A 20,833-nucleotide genomic window follows, 5' to 3' on the forward strand; every position below is an offset into this window, starting at 1 on the left:
CACCCAAAATTTTGGCAGAAGCACAATTTTGTTTGAGCTTGAGTTTTGTATCACCTCTCTAACAGAGCAATAATAAGAACAGTTACTGTAATGAATGTCCAAAATATGTTTGCTCATGTAAATTTGTCCAATAAGGGAAGGGTTTGGTCAATAACTATGCCAGTGAAAATTGCCCCAAATACAATAATTATTATGTATTTTTTATATCTTGAGGGCAAAATTCAAAGAATTGTCCCATAACTTTTCCCACAAACTAAATTAGTGAAGGGAACCATGACTGATTCCTTGTTATCTGTAAAGGGAAGCAAAAGGAATCAAATTACGAAGCATAATGGCCATCTTGTTTTCATAAAGATATTCCAAGCTCAACTAGTGTTAACAATTTTTCAATAGTATCTCCTTACATGACAAGCAAATACTAAACAAATGAGCCTCTTTAAAGAACAATTCCTATGCAGATTTTAATGAACACATCAGACATTTTTAGAAAAATCCCACAAATTACATGGATCTGTTAGTGGCTCTGTCACACAATACATTTTGTGTGACCAAATTACAAACTATATTACATTAAGTTCTAAAGTTAACTTAAATTTAATAATCTGGCATTCCAGGGCTACGGGCTACATGCTGTAAGAGTTTTACAGTCAGAGAGGCAAATGTTTCTCAATTTAATCCGAGGAAGATGTTTAACCATGGGGAAAATTTTTACAGTTTCAACCTATACAGTATTTTGCAAAGTAAGTGATATTATACATTCAAGTTAATTTGTAATTTTCAGAGTTTTGATCTAATTATCCACACATTTGAATAAAGTAGACAAGAGTGTAAATGAACTTTTACACACTACAACAAGTTGATATAATCTGTTATCAGATTTGTTTTCAGTGTTTAAAACACCAGCTGCCAATAGCCAAATGAATTCCAAATTTTAGGAATGATGCAATATGTAGTTGAAAAAACTCTCAGGCTCTTCCGAGCAAGTGCCCAAATTGGTTGTGTCACTGCATACAAGCCATACACTGGTATTACTGGGGACATGCTTACACTTAAGAAGAGCCAATTCTCACACGCACATAAAATACATACTTAGCTGGTAATGATGTACTTCTTAAACAACAAAGAAACACTATTTTAATTGCCATTATAATGAACACAACTATCGCTGGAGAAGAAAATGTAATTCAGTTATCTGACATTCAAATAAATTAATGCTTTCACTTTAATGTGATTAGAAGTTGAAGTGCACATGTACAACAGGCTTTGCCATGATATTAGTATATACAATGTTAGCCAATGGCTAGAGATAGCCATCTCTGTCTTTCAGGATACAACGGAGAAGGAAAAAGACTTGGTGTACAAAAGTGGAGAAAAATCAGTGCATAACAAAGGGTCTGTTAGTATTTCTTTGAAAATCCTTCACAGTGAGAAATGAGGGGATGCGTGGAGCAAGGCCATAAGATGGCACTTGATGCATGGTGAAATTCTCCTTTATTTTCACAAATACAAGGCAATTTGGAAGGAGAATCTAGCAATTCATCAGAAGTCACCTAGGGCTTTTTTCCAGGGTCCCCTTCAAATGCAAAAACAAAGCACCACTTCCAGTTTGTAGAAGCTTGAAACTTGATGTGTCGTTTTCAACCTCATTAATAATAAATTTATGAAGGGAACTTTAGCACAGGAAATCATTACTGTGAAGGAGGTTTGAAAATGTAGTCTTTATTTTATCACAAAATTTGGTGAATACTTTGCTTTGATTTTCTCCAAGACTTATTACTGGTTTGAGAAGCTATATCAAACACTGGAGTGACTGTTTCATCCAATTTCTAAACACATCGAAATTGGTTTAAAATAATTCCTTGGCTGTGCCTCGCTTTTACAACCCACTTATCAGGGTTTGGAAATCGGATGAAATTATTTTCCTTGTGTTTGATGTTACTGCAAAGTACAAAGTTTATGGACAAGAATTTTGTTTGAAATCAGTGCAAGGCTATGTGGTTAAAAAAAATTCATGCTGGCAAAATTAGTGGCTGGCCGGATTTACTATATGGAATGATACCCAACATAAAAATCATGTATGATTTCAGAAAAAAGCCTTATATGTGTTCGAGATTGAAGTGGAGGACTCCACGTTAGTGCATATGTTGCATGAACCAAATAATTTGGTAATTATTATTATTACTGGCAGTATTAATGTGTGTGTTCAAGGAACCAGGTTATCACAGTAATTTAAAATGTTGATGCAGTTCCAGTAATACACTTCTTAAAAGAGCACCTTCAAATTCGCAAAAAAAGCCAAGTTTCAGAGTTTTGTCTTAAAATAGTGAAGATGTAAAACTGAAAATTTTATACTTTAGGCATTTGTACGGAAACAGGCAAGTTTTGCCCATCTTCATAATATTATTCATACAAACGTCTGCAAAAATTCCTGAATTTTACGGAATTTATACAGACCTTCCCTATTTTAAGACAAGACTCTTGAACTTGGCATTTTTACTAAATTTTAGCTGCTCTTTCCAGACTGTCAATAGTTTTTCATAAGGTGGCCTACATTAAAATTTCAAATTACAGTGATTAAGGTCTATAGCATGCCATCAGAGTGGTAAATCGCTGTATCCAGAATGGCCAAAGCAGTTTGTGTCATAAAGCTGAGCTGGAGTTGAAAGTTACTTCAAACAATCATTATTCTCCCTATGTCTTCTTGCACACAAAATGGATGACATGAATGGAAGTGAAAATTTGTCTTTGTAATTATCTGACTGTACAGATGGTTTCTTCAATTTGCCGACAGATTTCACAAAAAGATGAAGTTGATAGTCGGCTCTTCCCACGCAATCTCAAAGAGTGGAGCAGGCGAGGTCAGAAGACAAATGTGTCTTCAGAGGAAATAATCTGGCTGTGGCTTTTTGGCAATGGTTGGCATTCCTCTCACCTCCTGTAAAACAAGTGCATATAGATAACAACAACAAAAATTATTAATTTAAGAAAAATAAAGGTGAATTCTAAAAAATGTGTGAAAACAGTTATGTGGATTTTTAAGTCAATTGTTGGGATAACTGGGGACAATATTTTCAAAAGATATCACAGAATGATGTCATTGAAAAGTTCAAATTGCTCGTAAAAAGAAGAAACCCCTAAAAATCTAACCTGTGGAGCTGCTTCAAATATTGTGAATTCTCTTTTCAAATGCTCATCCAGTTCTAATATAGCTGCAACATTCCCACATCTGCAATTCAGTGAAACAAAAAATCAGCATGGTTGTGGTAAACATTACAGATATTTTACAAAATGCGGTGTAAAAACTTCCAACTTTGACTGGAGATGACATCAATAAGGAAGCTAGTTTTTCAAGCCTCCAGTTACCAACAGCCTCAAAACAGAAAGGGGAGCAAAACATATCTAGAGTGTTTTCATGGCAGCCATGTCCCAAAAGAAAATCATTCTATTGTTTCGCTCCTCCAACATGACTGTTGTGAACGTACTCTATTGTTGAGGGTTGCAAGTCACAGTAATTACTGTATCTATGTACCTGTAGCAATAGTTAGGTGCTGACCACACAGTGAGAACCGTCTCGTTAAAATGCCACTTGTATCCTTCCATGACCAACTGATGAGCTCGGCAAATCAGGTCAATGTCGTTTGCAGCATTAAACTAAATAATAAAAGATAGCAACACCATCATGGTATGTATGTCTTTGTTTGACATTCTTACTCTTAACACCTTCACAAATTCTGATCGTCGTGGGATTTCCCACATCAGGAAGGGTTGGCTTGATGCAGGTTAACTGCTGGTTGAAAGCTGGGATTCCAGTGATTCCCTGGGCTAAACAACCACATGCAAACCTATGTGGATAAGCCATTTATCAAGTGGATCTGATTACGGAAAACTGCCGCTCCCTTCTCCAACGGTTCAGATGGATTTGAAGGGAGTGTATATCTCAATAAATTTGAGTAATTTGATTAGACACACAACAACAGAGTAGAAAAACAGATGAGGCAGGTAACAATAATGGTAACATATACACTTACCTGAGTTACCACATCACTGCCAAATAAATAGCCGGCTCCTCTGGGGCTCACTCCCCAGCCTTGCGTGTCTAAAGAAAAACAGATGGGCCAAGAAGCGATCAATCGTAAATTATGGCATTGCATTAGTTAATTTCCGTAGTTAATGGCTTTTAAAATGGGAATACACCAACTATGATACCACAGATAAGAGAGTACTTCTTTAGACAAACAGCGTGATTGACTTGTGATGAACGCCAAATTTTTGTTACCATAAAGGACTTTGATGATGTCTTAGAACACCCCTACCACAAGTAATTGACAGAAGTACCTTAGACAAGTACAAAAGATAAATACATAACTCAATTACTTTAAACTGGTACTAACTGGTATTATTATTATTATTGTTATTATTATTATTATTATTATTACTATTATTATCATCATCATCATCATCATCATCATCATCATCATCATCATCATCATCATCATTATTATTATTATTATTATTATTATTATTAGAACAGAGTTAAGGGCAGGGTAATTGCCTGGCCCATATCATAAAATGGATAATTATTAATTTAATACTTCTATTGCGCAGATTAACAAATAATTTGATCAAATGCACATTACAATATGAATAAATCTGAAAAAGGAATGAGATAATATAATAATATAATAACAGACATAAATGGCTAGTAAATACTAAAAAAAAAAAAAAAACCTAATACAAAGACTAATATAGTACATGCATTAAAAATACAATTGATGAGTGCTTTCAACAAAATTTGATCATTTCTGCCCATTTGTGGAAACCCTGTAAGAGTGTAGTTACCTTCTGGATCTGACCACAGCAAGTCGCACATGGGTCCATCATGGGGCACTTCTTGTTTTCGATCAATTGCTCTGATCTAGGAAAGAACAAAAACTGCAAGTGAACCCCATGGTATCACCCAACCAAACGTGAAGATTGACAGCTATAACAAAACAACTGAAGGAAGCATATAATTTTCTTACAGAATATACATTGATGCTCACCTGATCTAATGTACTTATTGATGGAGAAAGGCCACCATGAACACAAAAAATCTACCAAGTAAAAACACAACATGCAAAAATAAATTGAACTTTATTCCACTTTCAATCTGTGACTAGTTTATTACTAAATAAATGATATTTTAACACTTGCACCATTTTGTCAACTAACCAGAATTGCTGGCACATGTTTAACTGTGTCAGACACTGGTTGGGTGGTATTTGCTTTGAGTATGGATTGTTTTATTGCGTTATTGGGATCCTTTGTACTTTACTAATAGGCGTGATTACCTTGGATTTGCTTTTTTTAAACTCTACCATGCAAATTGAAGGTACAATTGAATAGTCAAGTGAAGTTTATACATCAGAACATCAGCCAAATCAGGTCAAATCTCCTAATTTCATTCCCTTTCAAATACACATACTGTCACTACTGACTGTAAATCTGATAGAAACATAACTGGGATGGGATTGAATACCCTATGTCTACGCAACTTCCCCCCAGACACCCACCCCGTCCCCCTACCATCACAGATTAACATTGACACATGGAGGTGTAGGTCAAGATTGCTTGTTGCCTGAGGTTGATTGATATGATAGGTACAGCTGTATGATTATCACAAAGTAGAACATTTGTTCCTCTGACTTACCCTATCATCAATAATGGCTGACAAACTAAGGTAATCAAATATCTCTGTACAGTATCTCCATACTGTTATGGAGCCATATTTCTTAAGACACTCATCATAAAATCCATAAACCTGCAACAAAAGAAACACTTATCTTAAACACAACACATCAAGCACACATAAAGTGAAAACAACAAAGCAATGTCACAGGTGTCTGAAGAGGTATATACTTTGACAAAAAATCAAAAGCATTTACACAACATTAGAAAAAAAAATCCCTGTTTATTTTTTCCATTTCCCCAACTACTTCAAGGAAATCTTTTTTCTGTTCTATTTTTTTTAAATTTTGTTTTTATACATTGGATGGTGTTTGTATTTATCACCTACTTCAAAAGTTACTGATAACCCTGAACAAATCAGACTAATTTATCTTTGGTTAGTTTTAATAGTAATTTGAATTTATCTGCTTCTGCGGAAAATGACCGTCGTTTCAAAAACTATTTGGTTGACAAGTATTTCCTAAAAGATGGTTAACTTTTTTAGATCTTGGGAGAGTTCAGTCAATGCCCAAAACTTGTTATTATTCAGTAAATAACTCCTCCATGACATACCTGTGTTATCTGTCTACTCTCGTGGTTTCCCCTAATTAATGTAATTCTGTCAGGATATCGCACCTTTAATTGAGAGAAATATTGTTATTAGTCTATACACATCTCTCTCAAAATGTTTTGTAGCAGTGTGCAGCAGTAGTAGGCAAACAGGATTATGTCCCCTTGTCTGTTAAAAGACATTCTATACATGTAGAAAGCTTGAGCAGTAAATATACTGAATTGTAAGAGAGAAGAAACATGCAAAACGTTACTAACCTTTAAAGCTAAAAGTAACAGGAATGTTTCTACGCTGTAAAAGCCTCTGTCCACAAAGTCTCCCATAAAAAGGTAGTTAGTGTCTGGCACATCACCTCCAACCTGTAGAAAGACAAAACATGAATATTACAACCTTTTAATAGTATTACCAACACAAGTTTGAACTAAAGATAAGTAAGTTACTTACTTTTTTTTATTAAATATTGGGGTTACCACATTGTATATACCTCTAATCTTCTATAGAGTGACCTTGCCAATTTTTGATTATTTACTTTCCTTTCCCTTTTTGTATTGTTTGGCTAAAAAATCTACTATAAACAATAATCATATGACAAACCTTAAAAAGTTCTTTTAAATCATAAAACTGTCCATGGATATCACCGCATACCTGCCAAAAGAAAGTACAATACTCTTAACATGCCACCAAAATGTAGCTGGGAATACTCAGACCTCGCTAGGATCCCCAGGAAATGTCCTTTTGTACATGTTAAGCAGAAAGGGTAATTGGGTAAGATTTTCACCCAAATGTTTGATCTGGCATGAGGGAATGTTTGCCAACTCTGGTCAGAAAACAAAAAAGACAGACTGAGGTTGTTGCTATTTTGACCTGAAAAAAGGGAAGGGGGAAAAGGTTTAGGGAGTTACACCTCGCCAAAACAAAACATTATATTTGATCTAAATTGGACTGGGGATAGCCCTACTTTAAATTCCCAGGAGTATTCCCCACCCAGCCTAGATCGATACCTCCTTCTCCAGGGAGGGACCAGAGCAGTCAGTGGATTCTGATGCCCATTTATTATTATCAACCTACCGGTACATGTAGCAAGATTGCTTGTAATTAGCTAAATGCAAAATATACACTTTAACAAGAAAACACTTACAGTAACTGGTGAATCAACTTTTTGAACATTTGACTCTTCTACAAGGATTTCCCTGTGAGAAAAAGTGTATTTAAGAGAATCACATATTAAAGTCTCACATATGCAACAAACCATGTTTTACAATGTCTGTGGAATGTCATGTTTCTGGCCTTATTAAAAGGATTTGTACACATAACAGACAATGGGTAATCACTTTTTTACATGGAAAACCTGGAAATTCCGGTTTTTCAATCAAATGGTATGAATCATTCCATTTGGAGGTTTCTCTAACAATGCCTACTATTGTTACCTAAGTGCCTACTATTGTTACTGTGCATACGTTCTGCGCATTGCGAGATAATTGGGTTTCCTATGGGTGGTGCCTACTAATACAGGAATATTTTTGCGCGGGTTAAAACTATACGGGGAAAACAGAACTTACCAAATGCTTTTGGTATCTCAAAAAAAAATTGGGGGGTAACCATGCATTTTTCAGAGATAATAAAGCTTCAATTTGGAAAAAAACGCCATACATTGCTTTTTTTTTTTTACTGCTTTTCAGAATAATTGTTGCTAAATTATCTCTAAAAAATGTGCGGTTACCCCCAATTTTCTTTTTGGATTTCCATAGACCTTGCTAAGATCTGCTTCTTCTGCATAGTCATAAGCTGCGCAAAAATACGTCGGTATTAGTAGGCACCATCCTTAAACTGCTTGTTTTGAGCTTGCAGTTGATGCCGGTACATTTTGAAGATTATTCTTCATTTGTTGCGGACTGACTTCTATCACATTTTGCTATTTCTTTTCTTTTTTTTTGGGGGGGGGGGGGGTGCTACTTTCAACAGGTTGTAAATGCCCTTTATTTACCCTCAGTATGTGATTACAGGATACGGTGAAAAAAAATAAAAAATTATTAAATGTTACAAACAAATTATCAAAATTGAAAGTGACATGGTTAAAATAGGTGAAAAACTCCCAACTAGTACGACACAAAGAGCTGGTTATACTACAGGTAGGACCAAGAAGTTGCAGTTGGGATTATGAGACAACTCCAGCTAGTGGTCAGAACGGGACTTGAATCTGAATGGGGTGCTGGACATGAATTTTGCGAGTCCAGTGCCCTAACCAGCCCAACCACTTTGCCACACTGATTCTTATACGAATGATTCATTTCCAGCAATACCCATCCCACTCTGGGCTGACACACGGGCATTAGCATTTTTTGAAAATAAACTGGCAAACACCCCATGATGGGGAGAACTGAGCTGTTTAAATACCCAAGAAGTTGATTTTGTTGTTTCTCGGCGTACCTTCATACTAATGATAGGCCAACTTAAGTCTCAGATGCCAGTAAGTCTCATTTCTCATTATTGTTCAAGCAACTGTTCATTCTGTGGATCTATCATCTCACTTACATCCTTCTTAGGGTTAGTCAATCATGAATTAATTTTAGTTTTATTTGTTGATGAATGTATTATTAAAATGATTGAACAGTGCTCAGGTAAAAATTATGAGACCATCAAATGCCCCAGCGTAGACTAATGCCCAACCACTGGGATGGGTAAAGTAGAAAACTGTCCACTAATGACCGGGTATGTTGGACGCTACTGGAATTGACTGATGCACTACTTTGGGAAGTTTTATAACATAGCGCACGTACATCCTAATCTAATTCCTATTGGCGTCATCATGGTACATTTCTCAACATACGCACAGCCGTGCGTCCATTCGATGACGTGTGCAAGTCAGATGGGGGAAGCATGCGTGCACTGTGTTATTAAAAAAAACTTTTATAGAGAGACAACACCATAAAAATGTATATTTACGACAGCTTGAAACTTAATGAAACGTTAAGATTAAACCGATATGAGAAACCATTTTCGCCTTTTTTTTTGTACAGAGAATTTTGTAATTAATCTGGAACAAAACCTGTTTTCCAGGAATCATTTACTTTATTTTCACTATGTTATAAAAGAATTGGTTCATGCTTTTAGCTGTGGGTATATCGAGTTATGGATGCACTTGGAAAGTTTGGAGAGCACTCAAGAAGCTAGAGTTGCTCTCGGCTACGCCTCGAGCAACTCTTACGCTTCTCTCGTGCTCTCCAAACTTCCCGCGTGCATCCATAACTCAATATACGCACGCTAAGCATGAACCAATTCTTAAATATCTTGGTTACTGGAATTTGGTCTTATCCAACACAAAGTGTGCTGTGACAACTGTAGATGGCTAACTCATCACACAGTGGTGTGACAACTGGAGGTCGTTCTGCAAGGGGGTGTTTGCATGTGAAAACTTGCTCCAGTGCAACTTCCATACCAGTATGACATTGTGATTTCATACCATATTTACATGTCATGGCAGCCGACGTGACTGTAACACCATCTTAGATTGGATGTCGAAGACCACTCATAATTCATGCCTGAATGAACAGTTGTACCTTGTTTACATGACATCAGAAATATGGGTTTTCGTACCAGAATGAATTTCTTGCTCCGGCACAGTGACTGGGGTGAACTAGCACCGGTATGAGTCACTCGGGGATGAGATTTTGTGCTGGTTTCATGTAAACAAATACAGAAGCACAAGAAAGAATGAAAGTCTTGCCGGTATCATGTAAACACCCCCAAAGTTGAATCTTTGTCTTTTATGTCAGTTTTAATTTGACAGCTGTACAATAAACTTTAAATAAATATCTTCAATTTTAATTAAGTGTAAGTAATAAATGAGATAACAATGATGTTTATCTTAATTCACAGTTCACGATTACAGGACAATCGTAAAAAGAGTATCCTAAAATGGAAATTGATAAACCACTACACACCTTGCTTTCGCACACAATTGTTTCACTTCCTTCTCAGTAATAAGCTCACAGCGTCTCAGCTTTTCAATTTGCCTGAAGGAAAGAGTTTCATTACAAACAATGTCAAAGAGCATTCAACAATTCGCAAACCAAAAGGTGGTTGAGCGAAGAGCGACGTTAATTATGGCCGAAGGATGACGATAATGATGCAACAAAATGTAAACAACGTGTTACTTACCGGTCCAAATCGCTGCAGTCTGCCATATTGATCCAATGCTGTTGTAGATTAAGATCAGTTCACCTGCTTGACTTACGATTTTAGAGCAAATTCCCTATATTTTATTAATATTTCTGTTCCTAGCAATATAAGCTTTAAGCTTATAAATTTCACGAAAGAAGCTGAAGATTAAGCTTGAATTAAGATGCCGGCGACTCGATCGAAGAACGGGCAACTGGACGATTTTCAAATGCTTTCGTCAATCTAAACAAGCCGTCTTACTCAATGAGAAGTACAACGTAGTTCCTACGTCTGAAATCAATGAGTTCAGCAATCTGGAACGCCAAAAAGCTGTCAAATATACATGGATTTGCTATGAATCAGCCCTCATGGGCGCCATGTCATAACCTACCGCGCAATCAATAAGTCACGTGGGTATTACGAAACGCGCCATCTGGATGACGCTTTATTTGGCGCGAAAAATCCACCTACAAAAATGTGATTTACTTTTTCATTTGAAAAAACGTATTTACTTCTACAAAGTTTTTTTTTTGTCTTATTAGTTTCCGCTGTCCACACGTAAACAATTAAAATAATTATCCGTTTTCATTTGTTTTTGCTGGTTGTCCAAAGGGGATGAATTTTGAAATGAATGTGAAGTACACATCACCCGCTGTCACATTACCCGCTATGTGTTACATTGACTCACCAGTGAAAAACATTGTTTGCAGTGATAGTAAATCATTCCTAGGCGGTGAGAACGCCAAGAGAGGAACATAAACAGAGGCAAGGATGCAGACTAAGAAAATGTGTGTCCGGCGACAAATTTTAAAGGTGCAAAACTGATTAAAAAACTTAAAATACCAACTAAAGAGTTTATGACTGAAGGAATGATTTCATGAGGAAGTTAAAAAGGGGGATACACACAGGCTAACCCCCAAGAGGGTTGTCCCTATAATGGACTGTACAGGGAGGCTCTTTCTGAAAGGGGAACTTTTTCAGGTTGGAGGTATATAAAAGGGTGGGAATTTCATGAGCTGAAGTTTTGAAAAGGGTAGGGAAAACTGTCCGTTTCAAAAGGACCTTTCAGAATATTCCGAACAGACCAAGCTAAAGGAGATGTATTTTTTTACTTTAGGAATATGAAAGGGGAAGGTAAATAAAAGAGGTACCTTTACTGTCAAAAATAGCACATAAAAGGGGAAGAGTTTGGACCTCAGGGCGGAGCTTCGATTTTGCCAAGGTGGGCGCACTATGTCAAGATTATCTGTGGTGGATTTGTAATGTTTGTTTATTATTCAGACGTTCCCGGGGAATAACACCTTCATCAGGGTGAACTGTATGTGGGAAGCAGTTGTATACGCTAAGTACGTGGTGATCAAAACTATGGCCAGACTATGAGTTGACCCCATATCTGCTGCTTGGGTGTTGTTATAGATTCCGAATTGTCTTGGCAACCCCAAGTCGATTATATTTATAAAAGCTTTTGAAAGAAAGTCCTTGAGGCTATATCAGTTAGAAGCATTCGGTGCCACTCACTGCATGGCAGTCTGAAGCACATGCTCCTCTACTTTACTGCAGGACTTTGAAAAGATTCACCTAAGGGCGGCTAGAAATATATATAACTTGCCAGACAACCTGGGCAGCGCGGAAATTCTGGGTACTGGCAACCCTTACTAACTAGCTAGTAACGAAAACTGGCTGCGTTAATGTACTCAATCTACCAGAACCTAGCTCCAACACTGATTTGAGACACGGTTTATCAGAAACACTGTACACCACAGCTTAAGAAGATCTTTAAACTTCAACGTTAACAACTCTATTACCTGACGTTCCATTGGCAGATACTCTATTAATTAGAGTACATGCGCTCTACTCTGCGGAATACCCTTCCTAAGGTATACTAAGCTCTTCCCAACTTGAAGCATTTTTGAAGAAAAAACTAAAGAAAGTCACTTACTAATTGGAAAACATCGTTTTTCACAAAGAGTCTTGTTTTATACTCTCAAGCACTGAAGACTAAATAACAAATAAATAAATAAATAAATGAATAAATAAATCACTTTATTTAAGTGTCAATGTATTTAACGCAGAGCACTAATTGGGACACTTTCCAGATCGAATTGGAATTTAGAAGTGTTGGTTTTTGAGGAGAGGGGAAAACCTTACTTTGAACCTTGCATCAGTTTCGATCCGATCACGGCGTGAGTCACGTGACCAAGAAGACAGCTGCTTTCGTTGTTTGTGGAGAACTGGGGCGACCACAGGGGCGTTTGCCTACTCCTCCATAACAGGTTGTGTTTTGCTAACATTTGCGAATAAAAATTCGGCAAAGTTCAGCTCAGTCATGGGAAATTGCCACACAGTTGGACCGAATGAAGCCTTAGTTCGTTCAGGTACGTCAATGTCTTGTATGATTTCTACTGTCATGAAGAACAATGCGTGACTTTGAGTTGTAATTCCCAAACATTTGATCACAAAGCAATGGAAGGAATCCATATGTCTTTCTTAACAACTTCTTTAACGCAAAGAATTGCATCATGTTTTAAAGCTTAATGGGTAAAGTTGGTGATATTTAACGCTTCTCAGGCTCGGGTTGAAGTCCCTGGGAATTGAATTTCCGTACGAAATAGGTGCGTTCATTTTCCATGCACAAGCGGATTTCGATCGATGTTAGTATGTTCCGCATTCTAATCTCTACGTTATAAGCATATAATGTCGTATTTTTAGGTGGCTGTTGCGGTAGCGATGCGAAGAAGACCGTTATAGGAGGATGGGTATGGGCCTGGGCGTTTGTTACAGACGTGCAATCGTGAGTAGAAAGGACTTAACTTTTACTTTTCGCGAGGAATGTTAGAAAGCTCGCAAATCTGCAGTCGTGGTGGTTGTCGTATCTTGATCATATAAACATGCAGGTGACAAGTGATTCAGCGTTGATGACTTACGCATGACCCTGTTTTGCCTGCAAATTCTTGAAAACCAAGCAATAGGTTTGAAATTTGATCACAATATTTCAATATATAAACTGATGAAATTATACAAATTGTAAATATACTTGCGATCATATTGTAAGCTTGCATACTGGCCTTTGTGTTATTATGCAAAACGTGTACGTAGTTGATATTTTGCTCTTGATATACTTCGACGACTTTTGATTTTCTGTCCGTTTGCTGTTTGTAAAAAATTTCACTTTGTACAGCTAAAGACAATTGACACTGTGAATAGATTGCATGAACTTAATGAAAGCAATTTAATAATTCAGTGTCAAAAACTGTTGGATTATTAAAAGTTCTAGTATCAAAATAACTTTTATCTTCGTGTAAATCTGTTTTACTATACAAAAATATAGTGTTTGATGAAAGCAGAATTTTCAACATATTAACTATAATTTCCTTTAATCATTTATTCAAAAGTTATGTGCAACTTTTTCTAGCAACCGCAAAAAGCCATCAAAAGCCTTGCATGTTACATGATGACTCGTCGTGGGGAGAATTTACAATGTCCACTTGACATATAAAGGTTATTTCAATCATCAGTTAGTGATTAGTATTCAGTGTTAATTGGAATAATTTTGTTTTGACAGGCTTACATTGGAAGTAATGACTTTAAACCCAAAATGTGAAATGGTAGAAACTGCCCAGGGTGTAGCAGTGACAGTAACAGGTGTTGCGCAAGTGAAAGTAATGACAGAACCTGAACTCCTTAAGACTGCTTGTGAGCAGTTTCTCGGAAGAACAACCAGGCAAATCGAGAGCATCATTCTTCAGACTCTTGAAGGACATTTGAGAGCTATCCTGGGTACTTTGTCTGTGGAAGAGATTTACAAAGGTGTGTATTGAAAGGGCAGGGTAGGACATGCAATTTTGGGGAATTTTGACACATTAAAACATGTCAAAGAATTGATTGAAATATCAAAATAACCACTTATAACCATAGAAAAACATAAAAGAAAAACAAGGAAGCTAAAAAGAAGTGTGGATGGGCAACATAGACAAGAATAAAAGCGATTGTGTGTAGGTAAACTTGAAAAACAGCATCCTGTCAATGTTTTTCATGTTTATGTCAATTTTTATGAAAGTGTGAAAGGTTCCATCGATGAGTGAATTTGAAATCCAGTGTTTTAATAATTATTATAATATTTGGGGTAAGAGAGTTTTTACTGGTGAATAGACGGGCAACACTCATTAATTTGCATTGCTTTGGCTGGCTTTAAATCTCTCCGGAGGCAGACATCATGTTCAGAGAAAATAGGTGCCAGTATGTGGGTCCTGGCTTGTAATAAAACCCAAGGGCATGGCCATTTTCACCTACTTTAGAGCTTGTAATTAACAAAAATGCACACGATCACCCAAAATACCGTGACCTACCTCCTTTAAGATTGGAGATACATAGACTGCTTTTGTTATCTATCTATTTTGATTCGATTTCATGCTAACTTTCTTTTGAAAGATCGTGAAGCATTTGCTGCCCTGGTTCGTGAAGTGGCTTCACCTGATGTGGGAAGGATGGGAATTGAAATCCTCAGCTTCACTATTAAGGACATTGAAGACCAGGTCAGTTACCTGGACTCCCTTGGCAAAACTCAGACAGCCAAAGTTAAGAGAGATGCAGACATTGGAGTAGCAGAATCCAACAGAGACGCTGGGATAAGGGTGAGCAACGAACAAGTGTTTATTTGATAACCAAGCCTGCAATACTATTCCACAGTTAAAGTTACATTAAGTATGTTATAAGTAATAGAAATCTCTGGAAAACTTTAATTTTTGTGTCTGTTAACCAGGAAGCTGAGTGCGAGAAGGAGAAAATGGATGTTGCCTACCAAGCGCAGACTAACATTGCAGATTCATCAAGAGAGTACCAGATGCAAAAGGCTTCCTTTGACCAGGAAGTTAACGCCAGGAAAGCTGAATCTGAACTTTCGTATGAGTTACAGGTGAATTTACAGTAATATCACCTCTCCTTTTGTTTGCACCATATTCATCTTTGCACTTTTTCGTCTATACCACTGATTATAATTTTTAAAACTGTAATTCAATAATTTGTGTGTTTTAAGGCTGCAAAAGAGAAGCAAAAGATCAGGGCGGAGGAAATCCAAATTGAAGTTGTGGAGAGAAAGAAGCAAATTGAAGTCGAAGAGAAAGAAGTCACCAGGAAGGACAAGGAGTTGGTAGCCACAGTTAGAAGACCCGCTGAAGCAGAGAGCTACAAGGTGGAGACTATTGCACAAGGCAGAAGGTTTGTTTGTTTATCACTGTTTGAGCACGGCATAATTGACAATACAAGGATTAAAAATTACAACTCATTTGGTAATGAATTACTGAGAAGTTTAAGCCACAGACCTACCAGTGTTCACAAGTGTCATGATTTTTTAACCATTTTCTCTTTGTCTCGCAACAAAAGCTCTGAAATGCATGCTATATTTGAAAACAATTCTGAAATAATGTCTAAATTCAGGTCAAAAGGAGAAATGGGATACCCTTGTTAGTTTCAGTAAACATTCATGAAAATGAGGTTAGTCAGTTTCTAGGCCTCTCTTTCTTCCACTTGTAATCTTTGCAAGTTGAGCAGATGAAAGAACCATTGTTAACATACACAATTCTAGGAAGATACAGTACTGCTCAAAAGTAAGTTGCCATCCTCACGTGAGACCATTATTCGCAACACATACTATGAGAATCGTGTGGCTCATGAAGAAATAAAAACTGTGAATATTGTGGTGTAAAATTCTCATGCGAAACTACGGTAAGGTCAACAATAATACATGAAAATACTAACGCAACTGAGCTAGGCGAATCATGTCACGTGCAAAACTAGATGCAACTGATAACTTACTCTTTAGCGGTTCTGTATCTGAACTACTCAAGATCGTGCTAAGTAAGTAATGATAACATACTTGCATTGTTTAAAATTCCTGTTTTCACTGTTTTATTTAGAACACAGACTGTCTACAAGGCTCAGGCAGATGCAGAGAAGATCAAGGTGAGAAAGTCTGTTTAGCATAATCCAAAGTAAGATAAATAACTGGTTTGAATTTTTGTTCCTGTTTAAAAATAGCTTAATACTTATAATATTTGTCATTATTTTTTAAATTCCTTTAAACAGATGACAGGTTCCTCTGAAGCTACTGCTATTGAAGCTATTGGCAAAGCTGAAGCTGAACGCATGAGGCAGAAGGCTGCAGCTTACAAGATGTATGGAGATGCTGCCATGACTGCTTTAGTCCTGGAAGCATTGCCAAAGGTATGACTTGTCTGTGAAGAGCACAAAGTAATTTTAATCTGCAATTTTTTTAGTGATGTCACAAGGGATTTCTTTTTTATTCATCTGCAGGTAGCAGCAGAAGTTGCCGCTCCTCTTGCCAAGACAGATCAAATTGTAATTGTTGGTGATCAATCCTCAAATGTCACTGGCGAAGTTTCCAAACTTGTCAGCCAGCTTCCTCCTGCTGTGCAGGCCCTTACTGGAGTTGATTTGAGTGGGGTAAGTGTTCTGGTGTAAGCCAGTTTGTAAATAACCATAAATTTATTATCAAGGGCAGTGCCTCCTACTGCTCATGTGTACTGCGTATTTCAGGGTGGTCTGACGAACTCTGATTTCTTAAGGACAGTGCCTACTTAGCCTGTGAATACGACCACCTCTCATCGCTTCTGGCCCCGGAGGCAGCTGTATTCGCAGGCTAGTGCTGCATAGCAAACCATTTACATCGTGTTGCAAGCTGATCAGTGATGCATGAGAATCCTTAAGCATTTTGGATCAAGCCATTAGATTTTAATACTGCTAAGGGATTTTAAGTTTTTTGAACAACCATTAATTTTGCTAATGATAAACTCAATGATACAAGTCATTACATTTTCATTCTGAAATGAGTTGGAGTAACATTGTATTACTTTTTGTTTTGCAGGTTATTGGCAAAATACCTGGTGCAAAATGAACAATTTCCTTAATTAACGTTCTGCCCACTTATTTTAGAATGTAGCTTAATCAAGTTCATGTACGTGTAAAGTATTCTCGGCTGATTGTATGAGGTGTTTTTTTTATGACCTTTCAATGGCAATTTCTGAGAAGCCAGCCTTTGGCGTGAAATTGCTGTGCTATATCAGGTTGCTAAAATTTAGACGAGTCTGCCTTGTCATCATTATAATTTGCAAAGATAGCTTACAAAATCTTGCTGATAAAATAATAGTAATGTTCGTTTAACTGTTCATTCTCTTTTCAAAAAACGTGATGTTGTAAACTGAGAAATTTATGTACCCAGAACCAGCAAGTTGTCATAGGTTTGGGGGCAGGGAAAAAGAACTGGCTTTAGCTAAATCGTTATTGCTCCTAATAACGCAGCAACTCTCAACTCTGATTTTTGAAGCTAGTCAAACAAGAAGTTAAAACTAATTGTTGGATTAGCTCAGGGGAAATAGAGCATGTTATATGAACAGACAGCGTAATGTACTGAAGTCATTAGAAGCTACATTTTGAACTTAATGGCTTGTGCTATTTACAAGCACGGTGAAGCACTTTCAAGACTTTATGATTCTACAAAATTAATAATGAGCAGAATGTTACATCAACCTGTTACCAAGACAACAACACTTACATGCAGAGTAAAATTGTCATTGTGATCGCAGACAAAAGTCAGTGTTCTTGTTCCGGACTTTATTATATCAGATTTGAATTTTGTATCAGCATTTGTCGCTGTTTTGATAGGCTTTAGAAGCAATAACTGGATATTCATATCATTCTCTTAATTTGCAATCATTATGATTGCAGTTTTTTAGAATTACAGTATAGATGTAATTCCAAATAAGCATTCAGTGCGCACTGCTTAAAGAAAGTGGAAATTGAATGTGTTTTGTAATGTATTTCACCACAAACAATGTCCTTTCCTACACCAAAGTATGGCTTTATTAAATGTAACTTGTAGTAAGATACTCGTATCTTGTAGTGGAATGTCAGAGAAGCAAGCAATACTTTAGTTCACACCTTGTCCCTCAAGTACTAAGTAGTTATAAACAACGTTTCTTTAATGTTAGGAGTCAGGAGGGAACTTCCTCCATTGCATAACCATTTACATACAATTTGGTCATTGTGTTTGTGTAAGCTGTGAACAGCGCCCCAAGTAATCGAGTTTGGCCACCATCTTGAATGATACCTTGAGTGAAATCTGGAGAGTACAAAACTGCTGAAGGAAGGGGGGGGGGGGGTGGGGTGGATACCTCAGTTGTGGTTTCTCTTGACCCTCACCCAGCCCAAGGCTTGATCAGCAGTTACAGTTCAGGAATGAGTGTGCACTCTTCCCCACTAGCCCCTACACAGTCTTGTCCTGTGCTCTTCCAAGATTTAGCTTTCCAGAACTCAGTGCTTACATGGAATATTGGGGCTCGTGAACAGTCTAGACTTCGTGTACACAGTCATTAAAAGTCACTACACAATTGAACATCTCCATGATGGGGATCTATGTCACAACACAGTTCCCTTGGGTCCAATGAGGCAGAATTTTATACAAACTCTGATGCCCTTGAAGCAAAATTGGATAACTTGACTCCAAATCATCTGTGCTTGTGTGTAGTACCCTGCTAGCAGAGGATTCTTTCTGGCACATCTTTTACCAGGTACGAAGTCATTTGCGTCTCTAGTATTTCGCGTAGTCGGCTTGTTTACTTCCCCCGAGAAGTAAACAAGCCGTGGAAAAATATTGGAGACACGAATGACTTTGAACATGCTAAAAGACTTGCTAGAAAGAAACCTCTGCTAGCAGGGTATGTTTGTAGTATCATTCAGTGACAATTTTCATATGCCCAGTTCTAGGATTTTGCAGTTACCATTTTCACTAGTTGTAGACATTCTCATTTAAAATGAGGTACATGTGGTTTAAATTTGGTTTTGAATTTAGTAATTAAAACCAGTTTGAATTTTTTTTCTCCCAACATACACATTGCAAGCTAATGCCTAATCATTCAAATTGGCAAAATTTCATTTCACAGGTTTAAGAACGTATTAGTTTTTCTTTTAAGTTTTATTTTGTACTTATTAGCCAACCGCAGTTTGCCAGTTTTGAGTGTAGTTGTAACCTGCAGCTTATTATAATGCTCCAGGTAATAGAGACACATCTAAGGAGTCATTTGCTTCAATTTGCTAGGGATAACATTGTAAGAAATACTCCTTCGTTTAGATGAAGAAACTGCTTTTTAGCCAGGGTTCAATGTATGGCAGTTCATGTGATAAATAATATTGACAACACTATTTAACCTTGCTATTGTAACTAAGTATTTTGGATGTCAATTAAAATGTATTCACGATATTATATCTGTCTGGTTTGATTTCATGTAGAGCCGGTGGGGGGGGGGGGGGGGTAGGGGAGGGGTTCTCCCCTATATAAGCTATGTAGGTGTGTGCAGGAGGGGGTAGGGGAGGGGTTCTCCCCTATTTTAGCTATGTAGGTGTGTGCAAGCCTAGGATATGGTTTTTGAGCCGATTTGGTCTAAAAGTCTGAAAATGGGTTTACAATGATGCTATGGATTTCTGGGAATCATCGCAGGATGTTTGTGAGGGCTGTTAGACTGATTTCTAAGAGGGTACCAGCTATATACACCATTCAAAAACTCATTAATAATTCACAAGCCCACTGACCTATCAAATGGTCGATAAAACGTCACATGCAGTGGTTTTAAAACCTGATAAACCTCCTCCTTATAAGTATGAGTGTTTTATGTTTTTCTCATATGCTGAAGCATCATTGTTATGAACTCTCTTGACACACGCTTTTCCAGGAATGTTTTTGAAGCCATTCAAAAGACTCGCAGCATGTGTTTTATCGGGTCTAAAACCACTTGGTTGCGCCTCGTGGTTTTAAATCCCGATACAATACTGTTGCTCATGTTTTAAATATTACATAAATCTTTCAACACACTTTCAAGAGCTTCAAAGGAACTGACAGGATAATTCATGTTGAGTCCATACCCTTAACAGATGCCTTCCAACAGGCAGCAGACATCTCCTTTAGAAGCTCAGTTGTGCAGGAGCTGCTGCACAGATACTGTCTCACATTGTTGCCAGTCATGCAGATCTCCTGTTAGTCACATAATCTGGACAGTCATCTGCATTTTATATTCCCCCTATCTCTTTGCCAGCTATTAACCTTGTGATAATAACAGAACAAAAGCAAGGCATTCTGACGTTAAAGCAAATGGGCATAGAAAAGTGGCAAGAAATATACCATTGCTTGATTATGGAAACATTGAGAAACGTGCTATTTTTTGCATGAGTTTGAAAAAAATTAAACTATTATAATTTGAGTTGATACTTGACTGGTTGTTCTGTGGAAATAACATCAAATAGTTTCCTTCTGTTTGTTCCTGTACCTGCCAGAAAAAGCTGTTTAGCTAACTGTGGGTTTGGAAGATTGTCCTTTGTACCAGGTTTTGTTAT

At 37.2% G+C, this 20,833-nt stretch overlaps 2 protein-coding genes across 2 annotated transcripts; one reads left to right on the plus strand and one right to left on the minus strand.

The window, feature by feature from the left end:
* Positions 1-324: 324 nt before the first annotated feature.
* LOC146452696 (serine/threonine-protein phosphatase 4 catalytic subunit) lies at positions 325-10,849 on the minus strand. The gene is made up of 13 exons (XM_085097354.1): positions 10,436-10,849; positions 10,219-10,290; positions 7,416-7,467; positions 6,872-6,922; positions 6,535-6,636; positions 6,280-6,342; positions 5,690-5,800; positions 5,043-5,093; positions 4,840-4,915; positions 4,029-4,096; positions 3,530-3,651; positions 3,148-3,226; positions 325-2,935 (listed from the first exon to the last, which is right to left on the minus strand). Exons 1-13 carry the CDS (start codon positions 10,459-10,461, stop codon positions 2,879-2,881), a joined length of 930 nt encoding a protein of 309 aa, XP_084953480.1. The 5' UTR covers positions 10,462-10,849; the 3' UTR covers positions 325-2,878.
* Positions 10,850-12,651: 1,802 nt separating this feature from the next.
* Positions 12,652-18,871, plus strand: LOC146452697 (flotillin-2a-like). The gene is made up of 10 exons (XM_085097355.1): positions 12,652-12,810; positions 13,145-13,226; positions 13,998-14,242; positions 14,864-15,066; positions 15,195-15,347; positions 15,468-15,649; positions 16,348-16,393; positions 16,517-16,654; positions 16,745-16,894; positions 17,316-18,871. Exons 1-10 carry the CDS (start codon positions 12,762-12,764, stop codon positions 17,343-17,345), a joined length of 1,278 nt encoding a protein of 425 aa, XP_084953481.1. The 5' UTR covers positions 12,652-12,761; the 3' UTR covers positions 17,346-18,871.
* Positions 18,872-20,833: the final 1,962 nt, after the last annotated feature.

The sequence above is a fragment of the Pavona decussata genome, unplaced genomic scaffold, assembly GCF_977016875.1.
Source record: "Pavona decussata unplaced genomic scaffold, jaPavDecu1.1 SCAFFOLD_366, whole genome shotgun sequence".
NCBI lineage: Eukaryota > Metazoa > Cnidaria > Anthozoa > Scleractinia > Agariciidae > Pavona > Pavona decussata.

Excerpts from the sequence above, each read along its gene's own strand:
- LOC146452696 (XM_085097354.1), bottom strand. The coding sequence starts at position 10,461 with ATGGCAGACTGCAGCGATTTGGACCG. Across the intron at positions 6,637-6,871 it reads ATTTAAAAGAACTTTTTAAG|GTTGGAGGTGATGTGCCAGA; the intron begins GTTTGTCATATG and ends GTCTTTCTACAG. Across the intron at positions 4,097-4,839 it reads GCTGTGGTCAGATCCAGAAG|ACACGCAAGGCTGGGGAGTG; the intron begins GTAACTACACTC and ends GTTTTTCTTTAG.
- LOC146452697 (XM_085097355.1), top strand. The coding sequence starts at position 12,762 with ATGGGAAATTGCCACACAGTTGGACCGAATGAAGCCTTAGTTCGTTCA. Across the intron at positions 14,243-14,863 it reads TGTGGAAGAGATTTACAAAG|ATCGTGAAGCATTTGCTGCC; the intron begins GTGTGTATTGAA and ends TTCTTTTGAAAG. Across the intron at positions 15,650-16,347 it reads ACTATTGCACAAGGCAGAAG|AACACAGACTGTCTACAAGG; the intron begins GTTTGTTTGTTT and ends TGTTTTATTTAG.